The 27,581-nt window shown below is 40.7% G+C and overlaps 1 protein-coding gene across 2 annotated transcripts; it reads left to right on the forward strand.

Annotated features, from left to right (window-relative positions):
* The first annotated feature begins 944 nt into the window (after nucleotides 1–944).
* LOC138959084 (uncharacterized) lies at nucleotides 945–27,581 on the forward strand. Of its 2 annotated transcripts, XM_070330432.1 has the most exons (16): nucleotides 945–1,082; nucleotides 3,158–3,392; nucleotides 13,722–13,810; nucleotides 14,638–14,744; nucleotides 15,366–15,403; nucleotides 16,058–16,296; nucleotides 16,816–16,977; nucleotides 17,514–17,621; nucleotides 17,964–18,084; nucleotides 18,519–18,695; nucleotides 19,079–19,163; nucleotides 19,351–19,495; nucleotides 19,800–20,531; nucleotides 21,734–22,745; nucleotides 23,007–23,385; nucleotides 23,765–27,581. In XM_070330432.1, the coding sequence occupies exons 2-16, from the start codon at nucleotides 3,344–3,346 to the stop codon at nucleotides 23,874–23,876; spliced, it is 3,555 nt and encodes a 1,184-aa protein (XP_070186533.1). In that variant the 5' UTR covers nucleotides 945–1,082; nucleotides 3,158–3,343; the 3' UTR covers nucleotides 23,877–27,581. The 2 variants fall into 2 exon arrangements, with proteins under 2 accessions (XP_070186533.1, XP_070186534.1); XM_070330433.1 differs by lacking the exons at nucleotides 945–1,082; nucleotides 3,158–3,392 and adding an exon at nucleotides 11,416–11,677.

Below are 27,581 nucleotides of genomic sequence, written 5' to 3' on the forward strand. Positions count from 1 at the left end.
GGAGTACAATTTTCGTACGAAATGTTTACTCCGGAGTAAAAAAATCTCGTGGGAGTAATTTTTTCGTGTTACACCGGTTCCACAATAGCTCAAACAAGAAGCATACTTATTCTCTCTCTCTCCCCCTCTGTCTCTCTCTCTCCGAGTCTCTCTCTCTCTCTCGGGACTTGGATAATAAAGTTCCATCATCATCATCATCATCATATCACACACACACACACACACACACACACATAAAAACAAACCCACACACACGCACGCCCCCCCCCCCCCCCCCCCCCCACCTGACACACACGAACACACTGTACGTGCAGGAATCGAGAGTGAGAGAAAAGGAGGAAAATCAGAATGAGGCCCTTTTTTTATGAACAGGAAACGCGTGGTTTTCTGAGCCACTGTCATGCCTCTACTTTCAATATTAACTAGGACGTTTTTCACAGTACCACTGTATTTTGTGGGCTTCGTTTTGCTTCGTATTTCGCATCCATATAATTAATTGCGCACGAAAGTGTGTTTCTCTCAGCGGAAACATGCCGTTTGCTGGAATTCATTCTCAGTCGACGGAGCCATACCGCTGCGCTCTCAAGGTCCCACGAGCGCTCTATTTTTAGTTGTTTACTTCGTCTGCTTCAAAATGGAGGGCACATTCTTCGTTTCGAGGTGGGGATACAACGTCGTCCACGATTGGACAATTCCATGACCTCGATTAGAAGGTCAGAATCATGTTAATTCACGATTACTATGTACGTACTGTCAATTTTATAAAACATTGTATCCTACAATCGCTCTTTAAAGTAGAGCCCTGCGTGTCTGCGTGTTTTCCGATCATGCCTGCCATTTGCATCAGCTTTGGCACCGCCTTTTGCAACACAAGAGGCCTTCGGACTGTTGACCAATCAGAACGCGCCACTGTCGAGGTCGTAAGTAGGTCATAGTTTCGCACAGCAAATGTATGTCACTCAGTCATTGAGAGTTCAGCCGCTCGCATGGCGAGAGGAAGGTGGATGTACCTGCCGACTCGCTTGTTCCTGGGGATATTTCTGTGACATGAAGGACTGTGTTTATAATTAGAGTATTTTAAGGTGAGTTTTCCTATGTTTCCACAAAGGGTAACCTCACAAAGTGTGTTTGTCAGGGTTTGTAGTCTGGTGGGATGTCACATGTTGGATAGAAACTCGGTAACTGTGAAGGGCGCATAACTCTTGTTACGCTCTAGATGGGCTTTTCCCGTGGCCTTGTTTTCGGAATCCCAGTCGATGATGATGTGAAGACATATTCATGTCATCATCTCTCTCGTTCTGGGATTACTCATCTCTGGCTTTCTGGTTTTACTCAGGCGTGTAAAATGCAGCTTACTTAGAGGACATCAGTCGTTGTTTTCGGTGACATCCGAGTGATGGGATTGGGAGTGGTGACCTAACTTTGTTGTACTTGACAACTTCATCATTGAAACATAAATTGTTGTGCAGCAGATGTCAGTTTTCATGAAAACGTTTTTTTTTTGGAAGAATACTTTGTTGAGGTGCTACTGTTTTTTTTTTTATCTCAGTGTGTGTGTGTGCGTGGGAGGGGGGGGGAGGTGATTATTTACTTAATCATTTGATGTGTGTCTGATTCTGAATACTGAGTTGGATGCAGGTCCGGTGGAAACTTTTACAACTATTCCATAATTTGTGGACACTGGCTACATAGTATATGTGTGAATGTTTTACAATTTAAATTAATAATTTCAGTAACACTGACGTGAACAGATCTAAACAATAAATGAGTCTAGACACATAAAAACTCAATGAATTATATGAAGCACGCAATCATACACAACAGAAAGCAGGAGGGTTGTGCTCATGCAGTTTTCAGCTTTATTAAATTTGTAAACAGTTATTAAGAATCTCAGTTTTTGTGCTTGTATGTAAAATGGAGAGAAAAATCATTGGGTTTAAAACAGAGAGAAGGATATGTAATTTGTCTGATTACTAACAGACAATATGCGGGTTTTTCATTTTATGAATGAAAATGTTACAATTAAGTTTTTCCATTATTCATTTATTACACAATGCTTTTAATTAATGGAAACACTTGGGAATCGCTTTTAATAAGCTGTGAGAATTTTGTGTTCATAAAAAAAATCATCTTTGTTTGAAACCAAAGCCTTTTCTGGATTCTGTTGTTTTACCTGTTGACTCCGTTACTCTGTGTGTGTTTGCACATATTGCTTTTTTTTTTTTTTTTTTTACAGTTCACCAGTTGCTTGGTAATATTGAGAAAGTGACTTAAGAACCGCTCAGCTTAACAATGACACTGGGCAAGCCAGTCTAACAGATGTATACACCGTCGATGTACCCCAAACGTTCAATCCATGAAACAGACACCAAAGTTAAACAACAGAAACTCCTCTTGTACAAGAAAATTAGTTCCTATCTATCTATATCTATAAGTATATACGGCTTGTGTGTGTCTGTCTGTCTGTCTGTGTGTTCGCCATGCACGGCCAAAGTTCTCGATGGATCTGCTTCAAATTTGGTGGGCATATAAATTATTCAGGTAGACCCCGGACACAATCTGGTCGATGAAAATTTTTAACACGTGCTCTCAGCGCGCAGCGCTGAACCGATTTTGGTTTTTATGGTTTTTCTGTACATCCATTCCCAGTAACTCTTCCTTATCTTCTCCAGTGTTTTGCGCGTTTATCTCCCTTTCTTCGTGTGGCGTCACGGCTCTACTTCTTCCCGGTGAAGCCGGGTATTCATGTACTTCTTCCCGGCAAAGCCGGGTATTCATCTAGTTAAAAATAATCCAAGACAATACCATTTTTAAAGAAAAGAAACTAAACCCCTACAGAAAATCTTGCAAATCATACAGAAAGTTCGAAAGCATAAACCCTGAATGAATAGATTCCGATTAGAAGTTGACAAGGTAATGACAGGCTCATTCTTAGTCTTACCCAGCTCTTTCAGCAGTGTCTTTCGGTTAAGAATTTATGTTTGGAGAAGTTGGTTACATCACACTCACGGGAAGGCATACATATCGGCACTAGGAATGGCATCGCTTGTAAAATGTAATGTAGTACCACTGTGACTAATTAGTATTGAATAAAATGTACCATTACTTGTACTGTATGTATGCATAGATCTGCATTGTGTGTTTTTTTTTGTTGCAGACCATCGAGTCTAAAGTTTGACGCCAGTTGTAAGTGGGAGATCTGCCCAAGACATAGCAACGACAAGAGGCTCTTGTTGCTCGTTGCCAATGAGTGTCCAGATCGTCTGATACAGCCTTAGCCTTGGTCCTGAGACGAGACACCTGAAGTGACCCTCAAGTGGAGATTTGACCTTGACGCTGGTGTATGAATATTATGAGCACTATGGGAAAAGAAGCCAGCTTGGAGGGTCTTGGTGAGTGGAATTGCCTGCATTTTGATGACGTAATTTATCATTGGGTGCAAAAAGGGTTGTATTGACATTTTCTCTCTCCGCCTGATGATGTGGCTGGAAACGTAAGACTGTTGCTCAGTTTTCACCATTTTTAAATCCGAGTGCACATTAAGTGATTTACTGCCACAATCAGTTGTTTCAATTTGAACACCAGATGCACATTTTAAACGGTTTTCTTTGTTGATTCATCCTACCAGTATAATTGCATGAACAGACTGCAAAATTTATCTCGGAGGAGTGCTGTGAAATGTTAAGAAATTTTTTTTGCTGAGAACTCATGCGTTGTGAAGAAAAATTGCTTGCTAATGAATATATATATATATATATACATGTATATATATCAGTATCAGCAGCAAAAATAGCTAGTTACAAAATCTTGTGTCTGATCTCAAAGGAAATGATAATATAATGTTTAATAATTTTGAAACGTGTGCAAACTTCAAACTGTTGAATCAATGGGTATTCTCCATTGTTAAAGTTAAAAAAAATAATCAGAAGAAATCTACACAACCAGTCAATCGTCACCAGCAGACTTTTTGTACAATACGGAAATTGAACCATTAAGCTGACAAAGGGTTAGTCAAGCCGCTTGTGGAAACATTGATTTTCTTTCAAATGTCAGATATCTTTTTATTAATTCAGAAAAAAACTTTTCTTAGCAAGATGAGCTCACTCTGAGATATATATTGGAAATAAAATTATCACACATTTCAACAACAACCAGCTTTGTATTTTAAGTTTAATATCAGTGTCTTGGGAGAGTACTACCTCCCCATGTGTCTGTGATTGTGAAGTTTTTGTAACACTAAGTTGACAACAGTGCATGCTCACGCACATTTACTACTGATTAAGTAGTTTATATTAAGTATACTGTAAGTGTTATAGTCACAAATCATTGCAATCATTTTTACAGTACAAAGGCAAGTGTGTTGTTTTGCTGAAATTTCCTCTCTAAATATGGAGCTGACTTCCTGCCTGTTGCGGAAGTTTCAAATCTGCACTTCCGAGCATTGAAGTATTTCTCCTCGTACTGCACAGTTCAGTAGGAGGCTGGCGACAACACACCTAGGTCTTACTAATGTACCACTCAAAACTTGTTGTGACCAGGCAATTATTTTGAGAGGATGCGTATTGTAACCACGAAGGAAACCCCTGAGAAAACTGGATGATGATGTTGCTTAATAATGAACTGACGCATTATACGTCATTATTTCTGTGTTGATATTAATAACAAGGCAGTGAATATAAGTGATATTAGGTTTCAAGAAAAGAGAAAGGGAAGAAACATATTTTTTTCATTATAAGTAATATTTCTGTTATCATAAACAGAGTCATTGGCATCCATAGTTTTACAAAGTAACCAGTTCTAACAGGCGATTTTAAATCTTGCTGAAAATAGAGGGTGTTTTTTTTTCCAATTAGCCTTGAGCACATGAGGTGTAATATCTCTAGCTCAGAGAGATTATTGGAGTCAGTCTTGAGCATATGAGCGTTGAGGTGTTTTCATATAATATATATCCAGCTCAGCGAGAGAGAGATTTTGTGTATTCAACTAAAGACTGTAACCATCTCTATAGTCTTTGAAGCAGCTCCGAAATGACTGACCGCCGAAGGGGCTGACACACTTTTGCATGACTGACAAACTGACCTCTGGATGTCCCGCTGACCCGCAACCCTTGTGACCCCTAACCCCCACCTCTGTCCGAACCCGTTCTCCCCCGGCCTCTCCCTCCCCTTTGACCACGGCACTGACCTCTGGCCGGCTAGCCCTAGTTTCGTTGAATGGGCCATAGCGTCCTCTTTGCTGCCCTTGTTCTCAGCGGTCAGTGTATTTGGAGCATGACCCAGTCGCCAAGGACTTATCCAATAGTCCCCCGACTGTTTGTTATTTGTGGCACGAAAACCCTTGACCCTGTACATACTGATACAGTGGTCAGTGTCTCAGCTTGACATGAATAGTGAATTGACTGGTAGGGCTATAGCGACCAGGCATTTAGTATGTAAATGAAATGCAAACAATCCAGAGTGTTGCTGACCTCGACTTGTTAGAACTTGGAGACCCTTATGAAATTATTAGTTCGTCAGAGCTTGAACAGATCAGAAGTCCAGAATAATTATTTGAATTTGGAAAGATTTGTCTAATCCTGCTCCTTCTTTCTAAAGGTCTACACAGTACCCCCTGAATATGCCTTTTTATTTTGTATTTATTTATTTCATTTTGTTGTTGTTGAAGATTGCAACCCCCCGCGGGTTAGGGGGAGTCCCATATTGGTTGGGACGAGAAAGAATTTACCCGATGCTCCCCAGCATGTCGTAAGAGGCGACTAACGGATTCTGTTTCTCCTTTTACCCTTGTTAAGTGTTTCTTGTATAGAATATAGTCAATTTTTGTAAAGATTTTAGTCAAGCAGTATGTAAGAAATGTTTAGTCCTTTGTACTGGAAACTTGCATTCTCCCAGTAAGGTAATATATATATTGTACTACGTTGCAAGCCCCTGGAGCAAATTTTTGATAAGTGCTTTTGTGAACAAGAAACAATTGACAAGTGGCTCTATCCCATCTTCCCCCTTCCCCCGTCGCGATATAACCTTCGTGGTTGAAAACGACGTTAAACACCAAATAAAGAAAGAAAGAAAAGTTGAAGATTGCCTCTCATTAAACCAATGTACTTGCCTAGAAGCATACATTTATTGATATATATGAAAAAGATGATTTCCCCAGACTGACATTTCAGTTTGGTGAACAGGATGTTTGGCGCTACACCATTTCATTTCAAAGGTGCTTTTTACATTTAGTCAAGTTTTGACTAAATGTTTTAACATAGAGGGAGAATCGAGATGAGGGTCGTGGTGCATGTATGTATACATGTGTGTGTGTGTGTGTGTGTGTGTGTGTGTGTGTGTGTGTGTACAGCGCTTTAGAGAAAACTACCGGACCGATCTTCTTGAAACTTCACATGAGAGTTCCCGAGTATGATATCCCCACACGTTTTTTTAACTTTTTTTTGATAAATGTCTTTTATGATGTCATATCCGGCTTTTGTGAAAGTTGAGGCAGCACTGTCACGCTCTCATTTTCCAACCAATTTTGTTGAAATTGTGGTCAAGCAATTTTCGCCGGAATTTGGTATTGCATTGCAGCTCGGAAGCTTAAAAAGTAGTTGATTAGTTTGCTCATTAAAGTTGTCATCAAACTTGATTTTTTGCAAACAGATTTAAAATTGATTGCATCGTATTCTTCATCAAATTCTGAATCTAGAAATATTACATATATGTAATGTTTACTCTTAAACTGGGTGGCCGAGTGGTAACGCACTTGCGCTCGGAAGCGAGAGGTTACGAGTTCGACCCTGGGTCAGGGCGTTAGCAATTTTCTCCCCCCTTTCCTAACCAGTAACCTAGGTGGTGGGTTCAAGTGCTAGTCTTTCGGATGAGACGAAAAACCGAGGTCCCTTCGTGTACACTACATTGGGGGGTGCACGTTAAAGATCCCACGATTGACAAAAGGGTCTTTCCTGGCAAAATTGTATAAGCATAGATAAAAATGTCCACCAAATACCCGTGTGACTTGGAATAATAGGCCGTGAAAGTTAAATATTCGCCGTAATGGCGTGAGATTTACTGGCCGATGTGAATGCGTGATATATTGTGTAAAAAATTCCAGCTTACACGGCAGAAATTAATATGTAAATCGCCGTGAGCTCTTGTGAGAAGGGGCGATTAATAAATGTCCATTATTATTATTATTATTATTAAAATGTGATGACAATTAACCAGGGGTGGGACTTTTCCGCGAATTTGCGGATTTCCGCGGACACAAGTTACGAATTCCGCTGGAGTTATCTATTTTTCCGCATCCCATTTCATCACAGTATCTATAACTTGTTGACTGAATGATATGGAGAGAAGTGAAGATGGAACAGAACACTGGAGGCTTGAGAGTTAAATTGTGCTGACTTAAAACTCCTGATAACTAATAGTAATTTTGAGCTTCAATGCATTGAATCATACTATTGCCAGTATTGGATTATGGATACATGGTTCATTACCTAAGTATGCACCATTACAATATGTTACCATTGTTGTGTGAAAGTGTGTTTTTTGTTTGGTTGATGGTGTTCTTTTTGTGTGTGTGTGTTTGTTTTGGAGGGGGAGGGGGGGAGTGAGGAGAATGTCTTTTTTACCTGATCCAAACGAGTTGAATTTTAGTCTCAGAATGCACCAGATTGCACAGATTTTAATGTACCATTTAAAACAAATTCGGGGGAGCATGCCCCCGAACCCCCCTAGAAAAAAGGGATTTCCTCTTTTTTCATCACAAGCGAGTCCCACCCCTGATTAACGATATAGGTTAATTAGTACTACAATTAAAATTTAAGAAGTTGATCCAAAAAGGATTTTATCTGATTCCTTATTATTTCCTGATTCCCAAAACATATAGATATAATATGTTGTATTCAAAACAAGATCTAAAAGTTAAAAAGAATACAGAAAAGCGCGCTTTCCTTCTTAGCGCAATACGCTACCGCGCTATATTGGCTTGCCAATTTCACTTCGTGTTGCACGTGAAAGTGAGCGATTTCCTTGTTGCGGGGATTGACGAAGCTGTACTGTCTTGGTGAAAAAATGCAGTACGTTCAGTTTCATTCCGTGAGTTCGACAGATTGGCTAAAGTAAATGTAGTAATTTCGCCTTACGCGACTTGTTTTCTTTCTCGTTGACACAAACAAGCACACCACCAGGCTTTTACGTGTGATTAGAACATCCTTCCACTTGAAAACATGCCAAATATCAAACGCTTGGCTGCTTCCTGTGCAGAGTGGGAATCTGTTGCTTAAAGCCATATGTACTCGATGACTATACACGCTAATTGCTTTACCAACAGCTGGAGACATGCTAAATTAAGTTCCCTGCAAAATATTGTGGTCTAGGACCCCTTCAATGTTGAGATATGTTAATTTTCATTTTGATCTGGATCGTCCTATTTATAGATTTGCCAACAGAGGTAGCGTTGACGCAAGGGAAATAACTCCGCGTCTTTGTTTACATCCAAAGTTTTTGAGACTCTAAAACAAGCTGTAATGCATGTATATATGGTCCGCGCATGGCGACATATCGTCATTACAGTCATGGTCTTATGGTGCGTTTGACATCGATTATGGGCAAACTACACTTTGTAAACACGGGAGCGCGTACATATGCCTTTAAGTTAATTCATGGGTGTCACTTGGGAATTTAATTCAGCAAGAGAAGCTCACTCTGCGCAGAAAGCAACCAGGCTGTTGCTTTTTTGTATATGTTGGGCGCAAAGTAAGAATCCGGGGCAGAGTTGGAATAATCGGGATTTCCCGAAACCTCATTTGATTTCCAACAAAGCGCCGCATTTCCGGAAACGAGCTGCCTCGTTCTAGAAATGGCAACCCTTCGACTGGCACAAAAAAGTATACCATTTTCACAGGTCATGAATAAGGTATATGAAAAAGCAAGGTCTCATACAGGGGAAGTCTTGAATTGGGTGGGTGTGTGTGTGTGGGGGGGGGGGGGGGGGGTTACACTGTGTAACACTTCAATCAGTGACACTCAGCGCATGCAGCTAGCTAGTTGCTGCTTTCTTGATCTATTTTGAACTCAATGATTTTTTTTTTCTCAGAGTAGAGTGTTAGTTTGTTACAACAGGCTGAAATCATCTTTAATTTGAATCAACATTTTGCAACAATCAATCACATCAATATAGTGCACAGACTTGCACATTACGTTTCAAGAGCCTAGATTACCATGCAGTGACAAGAGCCTACTCAGTAAAGGGACGTAATGCTGTCTCTGCAGCCCAGAGAGACTGTGTGAGTTTAATATATAATCAGTTAAGACTGAGGAAAAAATTATTACAATCGATAGTTACCAGTGAAAAGTTATATCGGAACACTCTTGTTATGTGTTTGTTGTTGTAAAATGTAAGATTTGAAACGTTAAAAATTACGTAAAATTGGTGCGTTTTGGTTGAGTGGGATGGGTCGTTGAACTGTGTTGTTACAGCCCGCCGAAGTTATCAAAAGTGTTTTTGCTTTTTGTAGGTCGGTTGGTTTGGTGCGTTATACAATGCATCTGCTTTTTCAAGACTAAGCATTGATCACTTTAAAACACAAAGATCATCATGGGCCATCATGACTTGTATCATTTTACATCGCATTCTAAACAAGTCGCGAAAGGCGAAAATACAATATTTAGTCAAGTAGCTGTCGAACTCACAGAATGAAACTGAACGCAACGCAACGCAGCAAGACCGTATACTCGTAGCATCGTCACTCCACCGCCCGTGGCAAAGGCAGTGCCCGTGGAATTGACAAGAAGAGCGGGGTATTCGTTGCGCTGAGAAGGATAGCACGCTTTTCTATACCTCTCTTCGTTTTAACTTTCTGAGCGTGTTTTTAATCCAAACATATCATATCTATATGTTTTTTGGAATCAGGAACCAACAAGGAATAAGATGAAAGTGTTTTTAAATTGATTTCGAAAAAAAAAAATTGATAATAATTTTTATATATTTAATTTTCAGAGCTTGTTTTTAATCCGAATATAACATATTTATATGTTTTTGGAATCAGCAAATGATGGAGAATAAGATAAACGTAAATTTGGATCGTTTTATAAATTTTTATTTTTTTTTTACAATTTTCAGATTTTTAATGACCAAAGTCATTAATTAATTTTTAAGCCACCAAGCTGAAATGCAATACCGAAGTCCGGGCTTTGTCGAAGATTACTTGACCAAAATTTCAACCAATTTGGTTGAAAAATGAGGGCGTGACAGTGCCGCCTCAACTTTCACGAAAAGCCGGATATGACGTCATCAAAGACATTTATCCAAAAAATGAAAAAAACTTTCGGGGATTTCATACCCAGGAACTCTCATGTCAAATTTCATAAAGATCGGTCCAGTAGTTTAGTCTGAATCGCTCTACACACACACACACACAGACACACACACAGACACACGCACATACACCACGACCCTCGTTTCGATTCCCCCTCGATGTTAAAATATTTAGTCAAAACTTGACTAAATATAAAAAGAGCAGAATTCTCTCTATGCGCGTGGTACATTTCTAGAATCGAGTAGCGCAAAGTTGGAATTCCTACAATGGCGGCCATTGTTGGAATTCCAACAAAGCGCAGGTCATTTCCGGAAAAGCGCCGATGACGAGATGGGTCGCAACATTTACATGTGTCAACAGTAGAAGGATGCCCTTATCACGTGTAAAAGCCTGGACAGATCTGGAGTGGTGTAACTTGATCGTTTACACCAGAAGGAAAGTGCCTTTAACTTTAAGATTAACCTAGTTTGACCTCAACAGCTTTTTAACAGTTATTCGGACACGATAGTCCAGTTATGTAACGTGGTCACGTTGGGAGTGAAATTTATATGGGTCCGTGTTTTGTTTTCCAGACTGAGCGTGTTGTTTTTCATTAGAAATCAAAACCTAGTTCAGAGAGGATGCCCGACAAATGTTGCGCCACTCAGGTTTTTCTGACGCCCACACGCGCCTTGTGACATTCAACGCAAAGCCGTGATGCTGTTATGTTGCACCGGCCAGCCGCCCGTGCCTTATTGAACGGCTTTCCAGTGCTAGAACCCCTCAATATGTAAGACGGGCGACTTCGGTGACGTCATTTGAAACTTTCCTCCTTCCTTGAAACTCGGCAAAAGGTCACTTTGTTTATGGGGGGCCTGTTGTCTCTTCCTCTTTCGCTTCGCAGACATTGTGTGAAAAAAATAAAAAAATGCTAGAGTAGAGGCAACCCCCGAAGCTAAAAGGGAGAAACAAATAAGTTCAAGTCGCAGACTAATCACCGAAGCGGCAGGAGAGACCGAGTGACATTTCACGTGCAGGAATTGTTCGCTCGGCATCCCTTGCAAGGCCTCAGTCGGTGCTCGCTGTTTGGCAAAATGTGGGTCAGTGTCACACAATCTAGGCTCTTTTTTGCGGCTGCCTTACTTCTCTGTTCACTTGGCGCCGAGACAGAGCTGAGAGCGGACGGGGCTCCCCAGACTGTGCTATAGACTTGTCTTCTCTGCTAATACTAATAGACAGTTTACTCTTGCTGCTGAAGATTTTATTTTGATGTGTGTGTAGAAGATATAAAGTGCATCTCCTGCTGATCAGAGGCGTTGGATCCAATCAGTGTGACTTATTTTGTCGTGGTGTATTATTATTTCACATGAATGATGGGATCGTTGAATGAAGAAGGTACCGCACATTTTGAATTTCAGTCCTACTTTTTTAGGTCTCATTAGTGCAGGAATTTTGTTTTATTGTAAAATCCAGATCATGATTTATTATATAATGATTAATTATAGGAAATCTTGATTAATATACTCGCACACTTAAGATTGAAAACGTTAAAACCATAGAACTTAGAAACAACAGGTTTAGAAACTTTAGAGAAAAAATGCCATTCTCAATCACAGACGTTCTCAATAGTTGATACTGAATTATTGAATAACCTTTTTTTTTAATTATTCAAAATATATTTGCAGTCATTTTTTAAATTCATGTATTCATGCATATTGTATAGCCTACAGGTTACAGTTTGAGTATTTTAAGTATGGCACGTCTTTCGGGGAGGTTGTGAATCAACTGATTTATATTTTCCAATATATATATATTTTACATGACTCAGACTGCAAAGTTTGTATTTGTTTTATTCTTCACTCTGTCTGTCTTTCTGTGTGTGTGCATCATTGTCTCTCACTATCTGTGCGTCTCTCTCTCCCACTCCACCACCACCACCACTGCTTTGTTTCTGTTACTCTTTGTGCATCATTGCATGGGGCTCTTCTCTCTCTCCACCCCTCTATCTCTTTGTCTCTTCTCCCCTGTCTCTCCATTCAAACTCTTGATCCCTTGCTCATCTTTCTGTGAAGAGTTAGAGGTGTCCCATATTTTGTCCTGCTGTTTGCATGGTGCAGAGGGTCAGGGTGCACTAAGCCTGTTTTGCACTTAGCAGACAGTTAAAAATAACAGCCGGGGCCTACGTGACTGGTCTCTTAACACAGCATGTCATCTGATAGCGATACGGACAGGGAGCTGAGGGAAATCCTGTTTCCTAATTTAAGGACAATGTCAAAAAGTCCTGAAAACCCTTTACACAAAGGACTGCTAGTATTAGCCACAACACTTTGTGAGCTGTACAAAATAGGCACAGTTTGAAAATAGTTATTGAGTTTGGTTGTTTTTGAATTGTTGTTGAACATGCTCAGAATATGTTGAGCAAGTTTCACAAAAAACAAGGGTAGGTCTAGTGAGTGTAAGTAATGACATAGATTTGATGAAATTAAAACGTTCTTTTCACATCCCTGTTGTAAGTATAGGAGAAATGCATGATTCAGTATTTGAGCTAAGTCTCAAACAAGCTTACACAGGCTGTCTGCAAATTTGGTCACCAGGCCAGTGATAAAATTTAAAAAACCAAAAAACATAATGTACCTATGTATGTAGATTGGAAAGAAAAACAAGTGTCCTATTTCTTGCAGTTGCACAAGACTAATCTGACTAGGTCTGGGTGCACTAGATTGTACATTTTGTTTTTTGTACAAGTGCATTGTCTGGTTTTGAGGTTAACACTAACAGTATTCTACTTGTTATTGTCAGCTGCTACATGGTCTACCATTTAGTGTGCTATCATTGTTATCTGAGTAATTTTGTTTTGTCTGACGAGGCTAAGGCCAAAAAAAAAAAATTGTCTGTTTCTGGTAACATGGCTAAAAAATATAGGGTCGGTAGGTCGGGATTATTTATTTATTTATTTTTTTTTTTTTTAAACCCCAAATGTAGACCAATAAAACTAACTTTAAAAATCGCGCAAAGAGACTGGATTCACTATACATAGAGACAAGACACTCAACACATTTACAAATCGTCAGCGGACTTTCGTTTTCACACGTTTTTGTTGTTCATTTTCTCACCCTGTCCTTTACCACCAAAAAAAAATAAAAAATTGTTGAGTTTGGAAAAAAAAAGTTTAGGGTCGGCGCCGAAATTTAGGGTCGGTCGGGTGACCAGAAACAGACAATTTTTTTTTTTGGCCTAAGTAAAATGGATCAGTTGTAGTTGTACAACATTCCAGCACACTGTACCAATGTTCTTCTTTCACATTATCAGTTCCTCAACTTCCTGTCACACACACACACACACCTACACACACACACACACACACACACACACACACACAATATGGTATTGAATTGTGTGGCATATGGTTAATTTTTGTTTCTGTCTGGTTATGTTTCAGAGTTTGACGGCGATACTGTGTTGTGTAGGGTGTGCGGGGACAAAGCCAGTGGGTTCCACTACGGTGTTCACGCCTGCGAAGGTTGCAAAGTAAGTCCACTGAGATAAACTATGGTCAAGAACTAAAAGTAGCACAAACACTGACTGAGCGACAGCACGTTTCGCCCTGCAGTCAGGACTGACAATCTAACAGCGAACGACAAGAAGAAGACTGACTGAGCATGTTCACCTCAAGGCCAGACTTTATAGCACTTCAGCCACTGAGGTGTGATAAGTGATTTCATTTACAATTACACTCGTCGTTTTATTTATGGTAGACCATTTCGTTCAGGTCTTCGGTCCATTAGGGTCAATATGTTTATGTACAATAAGCGTCTGATGGCTGATCTACATGTATTTTAGAAACGAACATCTGCATTTCCAAACCAAAGTGTATGTGTGTAAATTGTAATCTATCCCGACTGTCTGTGTGCATTTGTCTGTCTGTCTGTGAGCGAATGTGCATCCCCTGTAGCAGTGTCAATATTATCATTGGGGCTCAATGCTTTTGCAGTCAGAATGGTTGAGACTTGCTTTGAAGGCTTTTTGATCAATATTTCGTGGCATTTCCCAATTAGGTCTGTCTGTCATTGTGAAGAATGTGCATGATAAAGGGCAACATCCTATTACAGACCATAGTGGGTTTATTTATTTATTTCTATTCAGAATATTTCTTTCTTGTTCAATATTGAAAAGTCTGTTGTAAAATGTTGGATCTATTTATGTGTTTTATTAATATGGGTAGCTTCAAAAGCAGCAGGATTGGCTTTGATTTTTCTTCAAGGGATTCTGGTTATGTTTAGCATCTCAGGCAGCAATCATGCTGTTGATTGACTCCACATAGAAATAATGTGATCATGTTTTTGATCTGTTTTCAGGGTTTCTTCCGTCGCAGTATTCAGCAAAAGATTCAGTACCGACCATGTCTGAAAAATCAACAGTGCAACATCATGAGAGTCAACCGTAATCGCTGCCAATACTGCAGGTAAGTTTTCTCTGATGTCATGCTTTTTGGCCCCCGAGTTGTTTTTACTTTTTCCCTATTTTAAAAAAGAAATGTCAAAAAACTTAAGTCAACCTTTGGGGTAGAACATTTGCAGTTTGAGGGCATACATTAGTTTTCCAAGTGCGAAAGAAGGTCAGTCACCTTGTAGCTTATCTTTCATCCACACGCTTTGCATGATGGATTTAATTTAGTTTTCTTGCACATGATGTTTTGATGACATGGTTTTTGCTTTCCTGGATAGTCGATATCACAGGTGGGAGTCACCCTCCCCACTACTCGCACATTGTGTGCTGGAAGAAAAATGTATATTTGAGGATAGAAACAGTGATCTATTTCAACTCTTCTCAGGCCCACTCACTGCTGACATCGTTCTATCCCCCATCTGTCGCCTGATGTATTTGACAGCCGAAGGAGTTTTGCTATAGAAATTAGATGGCAGCAGGTTGCCTTGTTTTGAAAGCATCAAGGGAGTGGATTGGCGATCAATGCAAGTGTTCTATTTTATGTTGGCAGGAGGTCATATAATGTCATTGTGTCTATTTGTTGCAACATCTTTTGCATTCTAAGGTTTATGTTGAGTCTTTTGTCTCTGTGTTGCAGATTAAAAAAGTGCATCTCTGTTGGAATGTCAAGGGATGGTGAGTGGCATTTTGAAATGTTAATTCCATAGATTTCTGCTACACATTTATGGTCATATTATGTGACAATTTCTGTGGTCAGATGGAATTCTTAAGCTAAGCAATATTATAGTGGATGCTCATTGGGGGACCTTTTTTTTTATTTAGTCCCTCTTTAAGAAATTATAGTAAAACAGTTGCAGGCATGGGAATTGTCCGCCGAAAGGCAAATTTCCGCCGAATTTTTTGTTTGTTCAGCCGAAAAAGCAAAAGTGTCCGCCGAAAAAATAAATGGGGGAGGCAAAAATGGTTCTAAAAACTTAATTTAATGGCAAACTTGGAGCTTAGATGACACCAAATTGCACCATTTGGGTTCTTTGGAGAAAAAAAATTCCGGGGGGGCATGCCCCCGAACCCCTCTAGCAGGGCTAGGCGCTTCGCGCCGTCGACTTTGCCATTACTTACAAATTGTCAGCCTTTTTTACTTTTTTCAATTCCCATGCCTGAGTTATCTTAAAAAATCAATGGTTTACAGAGACATGTTCATTCCTATTTTGGGAAATAAACTATGCTACCTGAAAGAGGTGTAACAGCACATTCGTTACATTTCTATGACTTGAGTTTTGTTTGTGCTCATCTTGCAATAATGTCTTTACTTTCATTTGTCTGTTACAGCTGTGCGATTTGGTCGCGTTCCAAAGAAAGAGAAGGCACGCATCATTGAACAGATGCAGAAGGTCAACTCCCAGTCACAAACAAACGCTCTGGCCACAATGCTTCAAAACGAGCAAGATGTTGTTCACGCTGTCATCAATGCCCATCAGATGACCTGTGACCTGTCGCTCTTGCGTGTCTCACAGATGAGGGACCATGCCTTGCAACTAAACAACTATATCAACTGTCCAGCCAACATGGTAAGCACTAGTAATTTCTTTGACTGTTTGTGGTTATGACTCAAGGCCATCAGCTGAGTAATAAACAGAAACGAATATGTTGTTTGATCTCTTTGTCCAGGTGTGTGTGTGTGTGTGTGTGTGTGTGTGTGTGTGTGTGTGTGTGTGTGTGTGTGTGTGTGTGTGTGTGTGTGTGTGTGTGTGTGTGTGTGTGTGTGTGTGTGTGTGTGATAAAGAGAGGGAGAGAAAGTAAGAGCTACATGTATAGAGAAAGAGAGACTGTGATGCTTGATGTGTGAATCTGAAACAGCTCCATTTTAGCAGACAGTAAATGTAATTGAAAACTGGCTTTATGTAATGAGAGGCTCTGACAAAGCAGATAATTACTCAGTTGATGCTGGTGAAAAAATAACAAAGCTCTCCATTCCATCTATATAATAACAAACTTTGGTTTTGTTTTTCTAACTTAGACACTTGTTGTTGGTGCACTTGGCATCCTGTAGTAACGATAGACTCGGTTTTGTCTCATCTGTGTTGCAGGCTTGCCCTCTCAACAATCACATAGCTCAGGACACCAACAAAAACGATATTGATGAGTTTTCTGAAAGCTTCACGCCAGCCATCAAGTCTGTGGTGGACTTTGCCAAAGGAATCCCAGGCTTCACGTTGCTCAATCAGGACGACCAAGTCACTTTGCTCAAGGTAAGCTGGAGATGGAACACTTTTCACACGCTTTGTTTCACACCATAGTCCGTCGTACATTTTTGTGTGTGTACCGTAAAAGTCGACCTATAAGCCGCGACTTTTTTCTAATGAACAGACCCCTGCGGCTTATAACCCAGTGCAGAATAAGTAGGAATTTCTTCTTTTTTCTGAAATTTTGTTAAAAATCAGGGGGTGCGGCTTGTATTCAGGTGCGTCTTATAGGCCAACTTTTACGGTATATGGTCACCTGCGTTGTTGCAGCTAATAACTCGGTAGTCTTTTTCACTGCAGGGTGTCATTTCAGAAAGGAAAAAAAGAAAAGAGAAACACTTGATTGAAGTTGGGGCAGTTTACTTTGTATTTTACAGTGTCATATATATATATATATAGGTGTGCCACCGGTGTGAGCACTTTCTGTTTGCAATATGGTTACATCCTTTTTCAAAGCCCTATGGATCTTTATTTGAATAAAACCTTGAGAACTTTGTCACACCTGAATCTGAACAGAGTTGTCAATTGTTTGTGATTTGCAGGCTGGAACATTTGAGGTGTTATTGGTGCGCCTGGCCTGTTTGTTTGACCCACAGTCCAACACCATGATGTTCACTGGGGGACGTCTTTTCCGCCGACATCCTTCCACTGTAAGTTTCTGTACTTTCCGCTTCAGTCATTTGATTTTGCTTGCATGCAAAGCAACATTAATTCTATTTGTGCCGAAGGTCGTCTGCCTGTTCTTATGTTTAGAGCTTCTTTGTGATTTTTTTGGTCCTTTCTTTTTATGGAAATGAAAGCTGGCTTAGTTTAGCAAAGCAGTAGGTTTGGATTCAAAGATTTACCCTTTCATATTTCTTAGGGTATGAATCATTAAAGCACGTCATGCCCGACCCACATCTCCCGAGCCTCAGCCCTTGAATAGCACATATAATTTCTAGTTAATGTTAATCTCCGGTACTTATTTTTGTATTATGGTTGTGTTGTTTCAGACTTCATCAGGAGCTGGTTTTCTTCTAGACTCCATGTTTGATTTTGCGGAACGCTTCAACAAATTGTGTCTGCGGGATGAAGAGCTGGCGCTTTTCTCTGCGGTTGTGCTCATGTCTCCTGGTAAGTGATGCTGAAAGGAAACTGTCTAGAGGGTCTTTTTTACTCATGCTTTTGCTAAATTTAGCTGTTGGTGTTCATTAGAATGCTCACAGAAAAATCTAAGCTCAGAAGTTGGCTCATAGAAAGTCTTAAAAGAGATTAATGCGGTTCGTAGTACTGCCAGAAAGTGGATAAATTAATCAATTTAAGTAAGCATGTTTATTTTTTACAAAACCAATAAGAAATTGCCGTTTTTTCATCTATTGCTCAGGCAAAAAAGGCCGGGTGGATGGTTCTAAAACAAACTTAATAATAAAGTAATGATATACATTTTTTTTATTTTTTTTTTATATATCCATGGATTTCTAACTTTCAAATTTGAAAAGTTGCTATCATACCATTTTCTTCAAGATTTTCAAGAAGTTTCTCATAACAACCATGTCCGTGTTGATCAGATCGGCCAGGCCTTCGTAACCTGGACCAGGTAGAGCGCATTCAGAACCGGCTGAACCAGGCCCTGCAGAACATCATCAACATGAACCACAAGGAGGACTCCACCCTTTTCGCCAAGCTCCTCATGAAGACCACCGACCTCCGCACACTCAACACCCTCCACTCGGAGAAATCAATCGGTGAGATTTCTTTCTTTCCCTTCTATCCTCTTCTGTTATGCCACGTAAGATACATTTTCTGTAACTTTTCTCCTGCCTGCTTGGGGTTGTTTGGTTTCATTGTAGAATAATAAAATCTAATTGGGTGGAAATTATTTTGAGGTTATGTAGTCATGTCACAACTTTGACAGGTTGCATTCTTACTATATTTCTGCAAGAAGTACACATCTGCAGGAAAGTTACAGTTTTTGTTTTGCTTGTTGTGCAATTGAGGGTTATAAGCAGCCTTGGGGCAGTACATTGTCAAAGCTATTGTTTTAATAGTTTTTTTTAAATATAAAAAAAACTTTACCATTGAAATCAAACTTTACTGCTGAAATTAACACGGTTCGTACCATTTGCAGGCCAGACTCCATCACAGTTTGAGAGGCGAGAACGTCGAAACACTGAAGAGTCAGATATGGACTTCCAGGATTCCATGAGTGGAATGTAAGTGTTAATTGATTTTTTTCCCCTCCCGGAAAAAATTTGGTTGCCTGTTTTACCTTTTCTATTATGCCGCATAAGATACATTTTCTGTAGCTTTTCTCCTGCTGTTATAATTTACTTTCATGACAGTTAAAGCTAGTACCCAAATAGATTTGAAATTATAACAGAATTCTTGATCTCATTGCAGTTCTGGACGGTCATCTCCCACTCCATCAGAAGCATCCAACATGACGGTCAGATCAGGATCGTTCAGCGACACGTGTTCACTGGAGAGTGGAGCCATGGGGGTCAGGCCTCAGCACATCCCTCTGGACGCAGCAGCTCACCAACAGGTAAGAGTGTAATGCATTTAGAATCAGAATCTGTGAAGAAAAAGTACAGAAGGACGCTTTTTTTCTTTATGCATTTAATCAGCCTTGCTCAGAGTTCTAAGCCACTGTGTTGTGTCATATTGGCAAAACGAGATTGTTACTTTATTAGTTTGTTACTTTATACCAGCATCTGATGGGTATGAAGTTTGTTCTTTACTTTGCTTTTGTTTCTTTGCAGATCTGTTACTGTTAGATCATTCTACAAGCTAACAGAGATTCACCTTTCAGTTAAAGATAACGTGGTTTTTATTATTTTTTTATTCAGGTTGTTTTGCGGACGCCATACGGAACATTCTACCGTGAAGAGATGAGCGGGTTCTACGGTCTGGTGGCTGATCAGCCGCGACGGCGCTGCAACACACTAGACCGAGACACCCTCGTCCGACCCAGACTGCACACCATCGAGGAGGGCAACCGCCGGCGCTACACGCTGGACAGAGAGTACATCAACAAGATGGTGAACAGACTGAGTGACAAACTAGAAAAGAGGACAGCAATCAGAGGTGATAGTGTTCCCCCTTCCATATCCTCCAGCGCTGCCTCCAGTCCCATTCCCGAAGAATACGGCTGCTCTGGAAACTTCATCCCCATTTCCGCCGCAGAACAAACAATGGCCATGGCCCGCGCCTCCCCGGTCATCAACCCCGAAGCCCTGATGGCTCAGGCGTACGGGTCCTCCCCCACCTCCCCTCGCCCCAGGTCCGAGTCGTTCGGCACTGACGAGTATCAGAACCGACGGCGGTGTTACAGTTTCCATTTGAACAGTGAGGGGCGCGCCTCTCGGGTGGCCATGCACCAGAAGCTGATGGCGGAACAAGAGCGACACTCGCCCGAGACGCAACACTACCTGTCGCCTGACCAGAGGCGAGGCAGTGTTGGAGCGGCGTGTGGTCTTCATGCCAGGAAGCGCTCTCTGCTTGTGGACAGACATCCTTCATACCTGGCGAACTCCTCGGATGGGCTGCGGCAGACTCCTGCAGATAAACGCTTGATGAAGGTGAGCGCAAGTTTGTTTTATACAATGCTGGGGTTTCCCCGTCTAACATGCCCGTAATGGCTTCGCCGTGAGAGCGTTGCACTTAAATTTCTTATAGTTTTGTTACAGTTGATTATTTCTGAATCTACCAGTAAAAGTTGACTTAATTCTCTCTGTTTGACTTTCTTTTTTACATTTAGTCAAGTTTTGACTAAATGTTTTAACATAGAGGAGGAATCGAAACGAGGGTCGTGGTGTATGTGTGTGTGTGTGTGTGTGTGTGTGTGTGTGTGTGTGTGTGCGTGTGTGTAGAGCGATTCAGACCAAACTACTGGACCGATCTTTATGAAATTTTCCATGAGAGTTCCTGGGATTGATATCCCCGAACGTTTTTTTCTTTTTTTTTATAAATGTCTTTGATGACGTCATATCCGGCTTTTCGTGAAAGTTGAGGCGGCACTGTCACGCTCTCATTTTTCAACCAAATTGGTTGACATTTTGGTCAAGTAATCTTTGACGAAGCCCGGACTTCGGTATTGCATTTCAGCTTGGTGGCTTAAAAATTAATTAATGACTTTGGTCATTAAAAATCAGAAAATTGTAAAAAAAAAATTTTTATAAAACGATTCCAAAAACATATAAATATGTTATATTTGGATTAAAAACAAGCTCTGAAAATTAAATATATAAAAATTATTATCAAAATTAAATTGTCCAAATCAATTTAAAAACACTTTCATCTTATTCCTTGTCGGTTCCTGATTCCAAAAACATATAGATATGATATGTTTGGATTAAAAACACGCTCAGAAAGTTAGAACGAAGAGAGGTACAGAAAAGCGTGCTATCCTTCTCAGCGCAAGTACTACCCCGCTCTTCTTGTCAATTTCACTGCCTTTGCCATGAGCGGTGGACTGACGATGCTACGAGTATACGGTCTTGCTGAAAAATTGCATTGCGTTCCGTTTCATTCTGTGAGTTCGACAGCTATTTGACTAAATGTTGTATTTTCGCCTTACGCGACTTGTTCTTTTTTTTAAATGTCAGTCCCCACAGCTGGACAGTTCTGTTCAGATGATAATGATGATGCAGACTTGATTTTAACTTTTTACATTTAAACAGCATTAACAGATACAAGAACATTGTGTTTTTAGAGTCTAGTTTGTGATTTTGTATTTATTTCTGAAGCAGGTGTGCTGATGCGCATTTTTGGTCTTTTTCAGCATATGATCCCAGAGACGTCGATGTATGGCATGATGCCAAATTCTCTCAGTCCAAACATGATGCAGCGACGCGGTGTCCTTCCCCTTGGCTCACTCGGCATCAGCCCCCCACCCCCCGTTCTGTCACGCATCAGTCCCCACGGCAATGAAGACGGATCAGCCTCTGAAGCAATGCCCCCTCCTTCGCTAGGCAAACTGGATGAAGACGCTGCCTCCACCTCCTACTTTGCCTCTGCCACCATCACCAGCAAAGACGTCCCCATGGAAACTTTCAGAGAGTTCCAAGTACCCAGAGCTCCAAGTTCCCGAGGGGGTTCTCGAGGAAGCTCCCCTCAGCACGAAGCAGAGCCGCAGAGCGAGACCTTCGGACACAAAAAGTTTGACAAGTTCCGCAAGGCTGCAGCAGCGTCCGCCGGAGAGGACGGCCTGGCCAGTGACAAAGAGCAGACAGACAGAGAACAGAGAGACGGAGCAAAGCAGGACGATGTCATTGACATGGACGGGAGAGATGACGAGCAATTGGCAGCGTACCTGAAATCCTCGCCCCTCACCCCACCAGGCGGCAGCAACAGCAGCGACGGCTCCAGCGGCGGGGACGGCAGTGCCAAAGCCAAGCGCTCGGCCAAGGACGCTCACCCCAACCTCCTGGCCTACCTCAACTCCCCAGCCCAGGTCAGCAGTGTCACCCCTCTGCAGCCCGCCTCCATCCCAGCCCCACCCCCTCCCGTCAGCTTCGCTGGCTTCCCCTGGCACAACGTGCAGCCCCACAACCCCTACAGCAAGGAGTGTTCTCGTAGCACCTCGGCCATTCCCTCCATGCTGGCCGGGCAGCCTGCAGACAGCAAGATGATGGAGATGAACAGCAAGGAGCAGTTCCATGCCACGGCCGTGTCCAACCTCAAGGAGAAACTTCTGCGCAAGTTTGACAGCTCGGAGAACCTCCACAAGGCTTCATTGTCCTCGGGTGGTACCACCCCCCTGTCTGCTGCTGTATCATCTTCTGCCTCTGCTGGTGAGTTTGTGAGTTTGTTGCAGTGTTTTGTGTTTGAATGTATTATATAGTATGTGGGATACTCTGGTCGTATTGTGTTTGATGTGGTGTGAAGTGGGGTTTCTTGATAGAGTGTACACATATACATGTATAATCACCTGAACAATCACGCGCACACTCATTTTGTTCATGTTTTCACACATGGAAAGGCATATACAAAAACAATGCAGTGCTGAACAAAACCAGCCCAGTCATTCACTTGTCTTGTTCTTTATTTTCTAGTGACAAAAACTGAGCCAACCAGTGAGGGAAGCCACTCAGCCGACTCGCCAGCGGCCTCTTTCACAGCATCCCCGATGAGCTGCCCAGTCACCATGAACTCGGCCTCTGGTCTCCCCCAGGGTGTCATACTGTCTCCAGGCATCCACCCGGCCGTCTACCATTCCATGCTCACTTCTCACTACGCCATGCAGGGACTGCGACCGCCAGCCATCACCACACAGCATCTAGCCGGCCTGCAGCAACAGTTTGCGCAGATGTTTGCCAAGTCCTCCATGGCATCGTCCCCTCCCCCCGCCTCCTCCTGCCCTGTCACTGCCGCGGCCATTGCATCTGCTGCAGCTTCTGCCGCCGCCGCTGTCATGGCTGATTCAAATCAGAGGTGAGGATTAGTTCTGATGATTACTTATGATTCAGTTTTATTTGTGGGTGTTCAAGCTCTTCAGCACTTTCCTTTTTGGAATGCAATGTAGATTAAACTCGCACAAAATAGATTCAAAGTGATGATGGTTTATGGAAGAGAAAATCACTCACCGAATCATGGACCCACTCTGTCTCCCCTCTCTGTCTTTCTGTTTTTTCATATCTTAACAGTCCGGACTGACTTCTGCAAAGGTATAAGCTTTTGGTGGATAAGTTTTGACTGGCAACTAAGTGGGAAGTTATGAATCCAAACCAGGGAAAGGTGTGTGTGTGTGAGAATGTAACTACAGACTAGTCCAGAGTTTTGAAAGCAACGGCTTTTTTTTCCTCTTCCTCAGATCTGAGGCCTCACATCCACTCAACCTGACCTCCAGCAGGACACAGGATAGGGAGATGGCCAGTCCTCGGCCTTTCACACCTGAACATGACACTGTCACATCATCTGCATAATGATCAATTGTCATGTGGTCTCATCATCGTTCTCTGGGAAAAAAATGCAAACTCGTCTGAATTTCAACCCCTTCAATTTGACCAGGAGGAAAGAAGGACAGTTTTTTTTAATTCCAATTGTTATAAATTTGATGTTACAATTGTTCGTTGAGCTTAGCTGTAATGACAAAAAAGGCGGGCTCGTTCAGGGATTCAGTCCTTGTTGCCAAGTGAAAAGAGACACTGGAGTTGACTGTTTTGTGTTCTTTAAAAACAACTGTTCATAGATTTTTTATGTGAGAGTCTTGTTTGTGGTTCAATTGCTGTTGTGTGTGTTACTGTGAGTGCATGCAAGGGCTGTATTTGCTAAGACTGGAAATCAGATAGAGAGTCAATAGTGAATTGTGATTCAGTGAATGTCAAATAATGGTGCATTTGCATAATTTGAAAATATGTTCAGGAGAATGTGACAAAGAAGAGAAGTGAATTGATATGGTGTTACATTTGTAGCTGTGCATTATTTCCATGTTTAATTTGTTTTAAATTAAAGGTGCATTGTTGTGATTTGAAAAAAAGTCCAGGTTCAATTCCTGGTTGTGCTTTACTGTTTTCAATTGATGTTGAACGGATCTGTGACTATTGTATTTATGTTAACTTATTGATAAACTCATCATATTTTTCCTGCAACATTATATTCGTGTCACTTTCAAGTAGTGCTTGCAATACGGACATTTCCAATTCATATATTAATATTATAACATGTCCACAAGTGAAACAATACATGGTAGCTGATGACTGATACAGTCTGCTTGCAGTGGACAGGAGCAGAAAAGATTATCAGCTTCTAACTTTTTGTGGATTGTTTACTCTGGACTGGGGACACTTTGACTGCTACTTTAGAATATATGGGAATGTTTTTTTGTAATCAGAATTAATTATTTATTTTCCTTGTTTTGACCCTGTCGCTGTGAGAACAGTAAACAGACTGCCACAGGCGAACGAGTTGACACTTGGCGCTCATTCTTTTTCCTGAACCCCTAGATTAAATTTTGTTTTTCAACACTGGTCTTCTCATGAAAGATATCTTTGATGGGAAGATGCATTTGCCCTCAGAAGACGACGGCCTGTCTCTGCGCTTACAAAGCTAGGAGCCTGCATAAGATTTATCTGAACGCAGTTGATGGTGGACTGCCTTCTGCTGTCCTCGGTGTATAACTTGTTCATGCCGGCAAGAGCGTTGAAAGTGGTGTCACGAAGTGTTGATTCAATCGCCTGTATTTAACAGCTAAACACTGGACATCGATAGATAATATTGATTCATAATTTATTTTGCACATATTCAAGGTCGTGTGCAAGTTTATTTATATTCATAATAACATTATTACAGACCTGTGCACATCTACGGTTTCTCCGTAATTTCTCCGATTTTTATATGCAGAATACGGTGCTACGGATTTGTAATTGAAATTCCGATGTTTTACTCACACAAAAAATTTGTACTTTTTTCTGTTTTAAGATGTTTTGACCAATTAGTTGGCCGTTGCGCTGAAAAGACGTTTTCCGATTTACCGGAAGCGCACGTGTCTTTGTTCTTAGACTAAGTTCGTCCAGCGTCTGCGTGGCAACTTGTGATTGAAGTGAAACATGGAAAAGAAAAAAAAGAGTGCGAGATTCAGATAGTGAAGATGAGACACCAGCTCTGTCACCAAAGAAGAAGTTCAGTTATTCTCAAGACAACCAGGAGATCGTAAAATCGCCTTCTCCGACACCTGCAAGAACTTCACGAAAGAAGAGCTTGCAAAGCTAAAATCTGCCCACAACTCCACTGTGCAGGCGAGGAAACGCCAGGCTGCTGCTGTCAAAAAAGCTGCTCCCGAAAAAGCTGCTGGCAAACAGTCCAGTGATGAATGAATGTCAGAATGACGAGACCAAAGACATTTTCAGAACAAATGTTACAACAGTGTTGATGTTTCACCTTGGCTTGTTAATGAATAGTAATTCCCATTCTACTGCGTCATAGTGTTTCAGTGTGTGTGCTTTGTGAGCAGAATTATGTCTTGAACTGTCGTTACAGCTTACTACTGAAACATTTTAAAAACTACTGAAATTTGGTTTGTTTACTACTGATGAGCGTTTTGAGTGTGCACAGGTCTGCATTAATACTGTACGTGCACATTTTATATCTTCACACATATTTTTGTTAAGTTTGTGCGACTGCTTTTAATAATCGGAAGATTTATTTTATTTGTTTTCTATTGAGATGGTTGTTCCGATCAGGTGTGTATTTCAACAAGGTATACTGTTTACATTGCAGTTGTGTACATGTGTAATGTAACACAGGTCTATGAACAAAGATGCAAGGTTTGCTTCCTTCACTCTTGTGTTAAAAAAAATCACTTTGTTTTTAAAAGATTTAAAAAAAAAAAAAATTTGCACTAGTTATTTTTTATCCTCAAAACTGTTTGTAAATATTCTTTTCAGTTTATCAGTTTAAATCAAAATTCAGTCAAACGTACATACTGAAAGTGAAACGGTGACAGCGGTTTTATTCGATAATCTGTGCATGTGAGTGTTTTTATCGTTTCCTTTTTTCTTTTATTCAAAAACTTTCATTTCATTGATGGGTTTGTCAAATGTCTGCAAGGTGTAATGCAGTTATTTTCCAAAAAGGCAGCTACTGATGAGAAAAATCTGCCATTGTATCGACTTTTTTGTGGGTTGAATATTTCTTGTTATTTATGTAAGTACATGTTTGTTTGAAGATTATGTGAAGGTATTGTTGTGTGGGCATGTTGGTTGTTGCTTCACACTCATGCACACTTGCACACATATCTCCAGAGCTCTCTCAGCCGAATTGGGGATTATTTTGCATCCTTTAGAGAGAACTTTTTTTGTTTGCCTTCTCTTCAGAGTAATGCTTGCACTTTAGGTTGTAGTTTCAGCTTTACAATCCATTTTCTTCATGCTTGATGCATTATGGATTGTGTTATGTGTGCATATTTGTTCCCTAGAAATATAACGTTACCCCACCTTGAAAAAAAAAAATTAAATAAATAAAAGTTTCCCTTTTTTTTAGTGTTGTGCAATTATTTGTTTCCTTAAAGTTAAAGCTGTTGTAGTTGCAGAAAAAGTATAAACCACATAGTTTGAAAGAGCATATATGCATTTATTTATTACTGTCATCATTCTCCTGTCTCTCTCTCTTCTTTTGTCATTTACATGTCTTCAAGATCCATGTGTTGTTATGATCTTTGTAATTGTATATGAAAGAATAATTTATTGTATTGGTGAACCTGAATTGTTCACAAAAATGAGAGATTGTTGTGCTCTTCAATAGTTTTGAGTACCTTACATCTTACCTGAAGTGCTGTGCTTTTAATTATTGTAGCAAGCGCAAGAGAGAGAGTGTGTGTGTGTGGTGTTGAGTTCAAACTCTTCCTCTTTTTCCCTCTGTTGTTAATTTAAAACTTTGACCATGCTCATACAATGTTTGTTACAATGGTTATGTTCACATTGTTGTTGAAATGTTATCTGTTGAAATCATCGTTTCTGATGATTATGAACATTTGTGTTATTGGTTTGAACAGTGATTGTGGAAAAAGTGTGGTTTTTGGTAATACATGTAGTGTGTTTATTTGAATGTGGGTGTCTGTGAATGTGTCTAAGGTGGATTTCTGTTGAACTATCTTTACCTTTGTGGTAATAAATGTTCTTGCAAAAATACAA

The sequence above is a fragment of the Littorina saxatilis genome, linkage group LG2, assembly GCF_037325665.1.
Source record: "Littorina saxatilis isolate snail1 linkage group LG2, US_GU_Lsax_2.0, whole genome shotgun sequence".
In the NCBI taxonomy this organism is placed as follows: Eukaryota; Metazoa; Mollusca; class Gastropoda; order Littorinimorpha; family Littorinidae; genus Littorina; species Littorina saxatilis.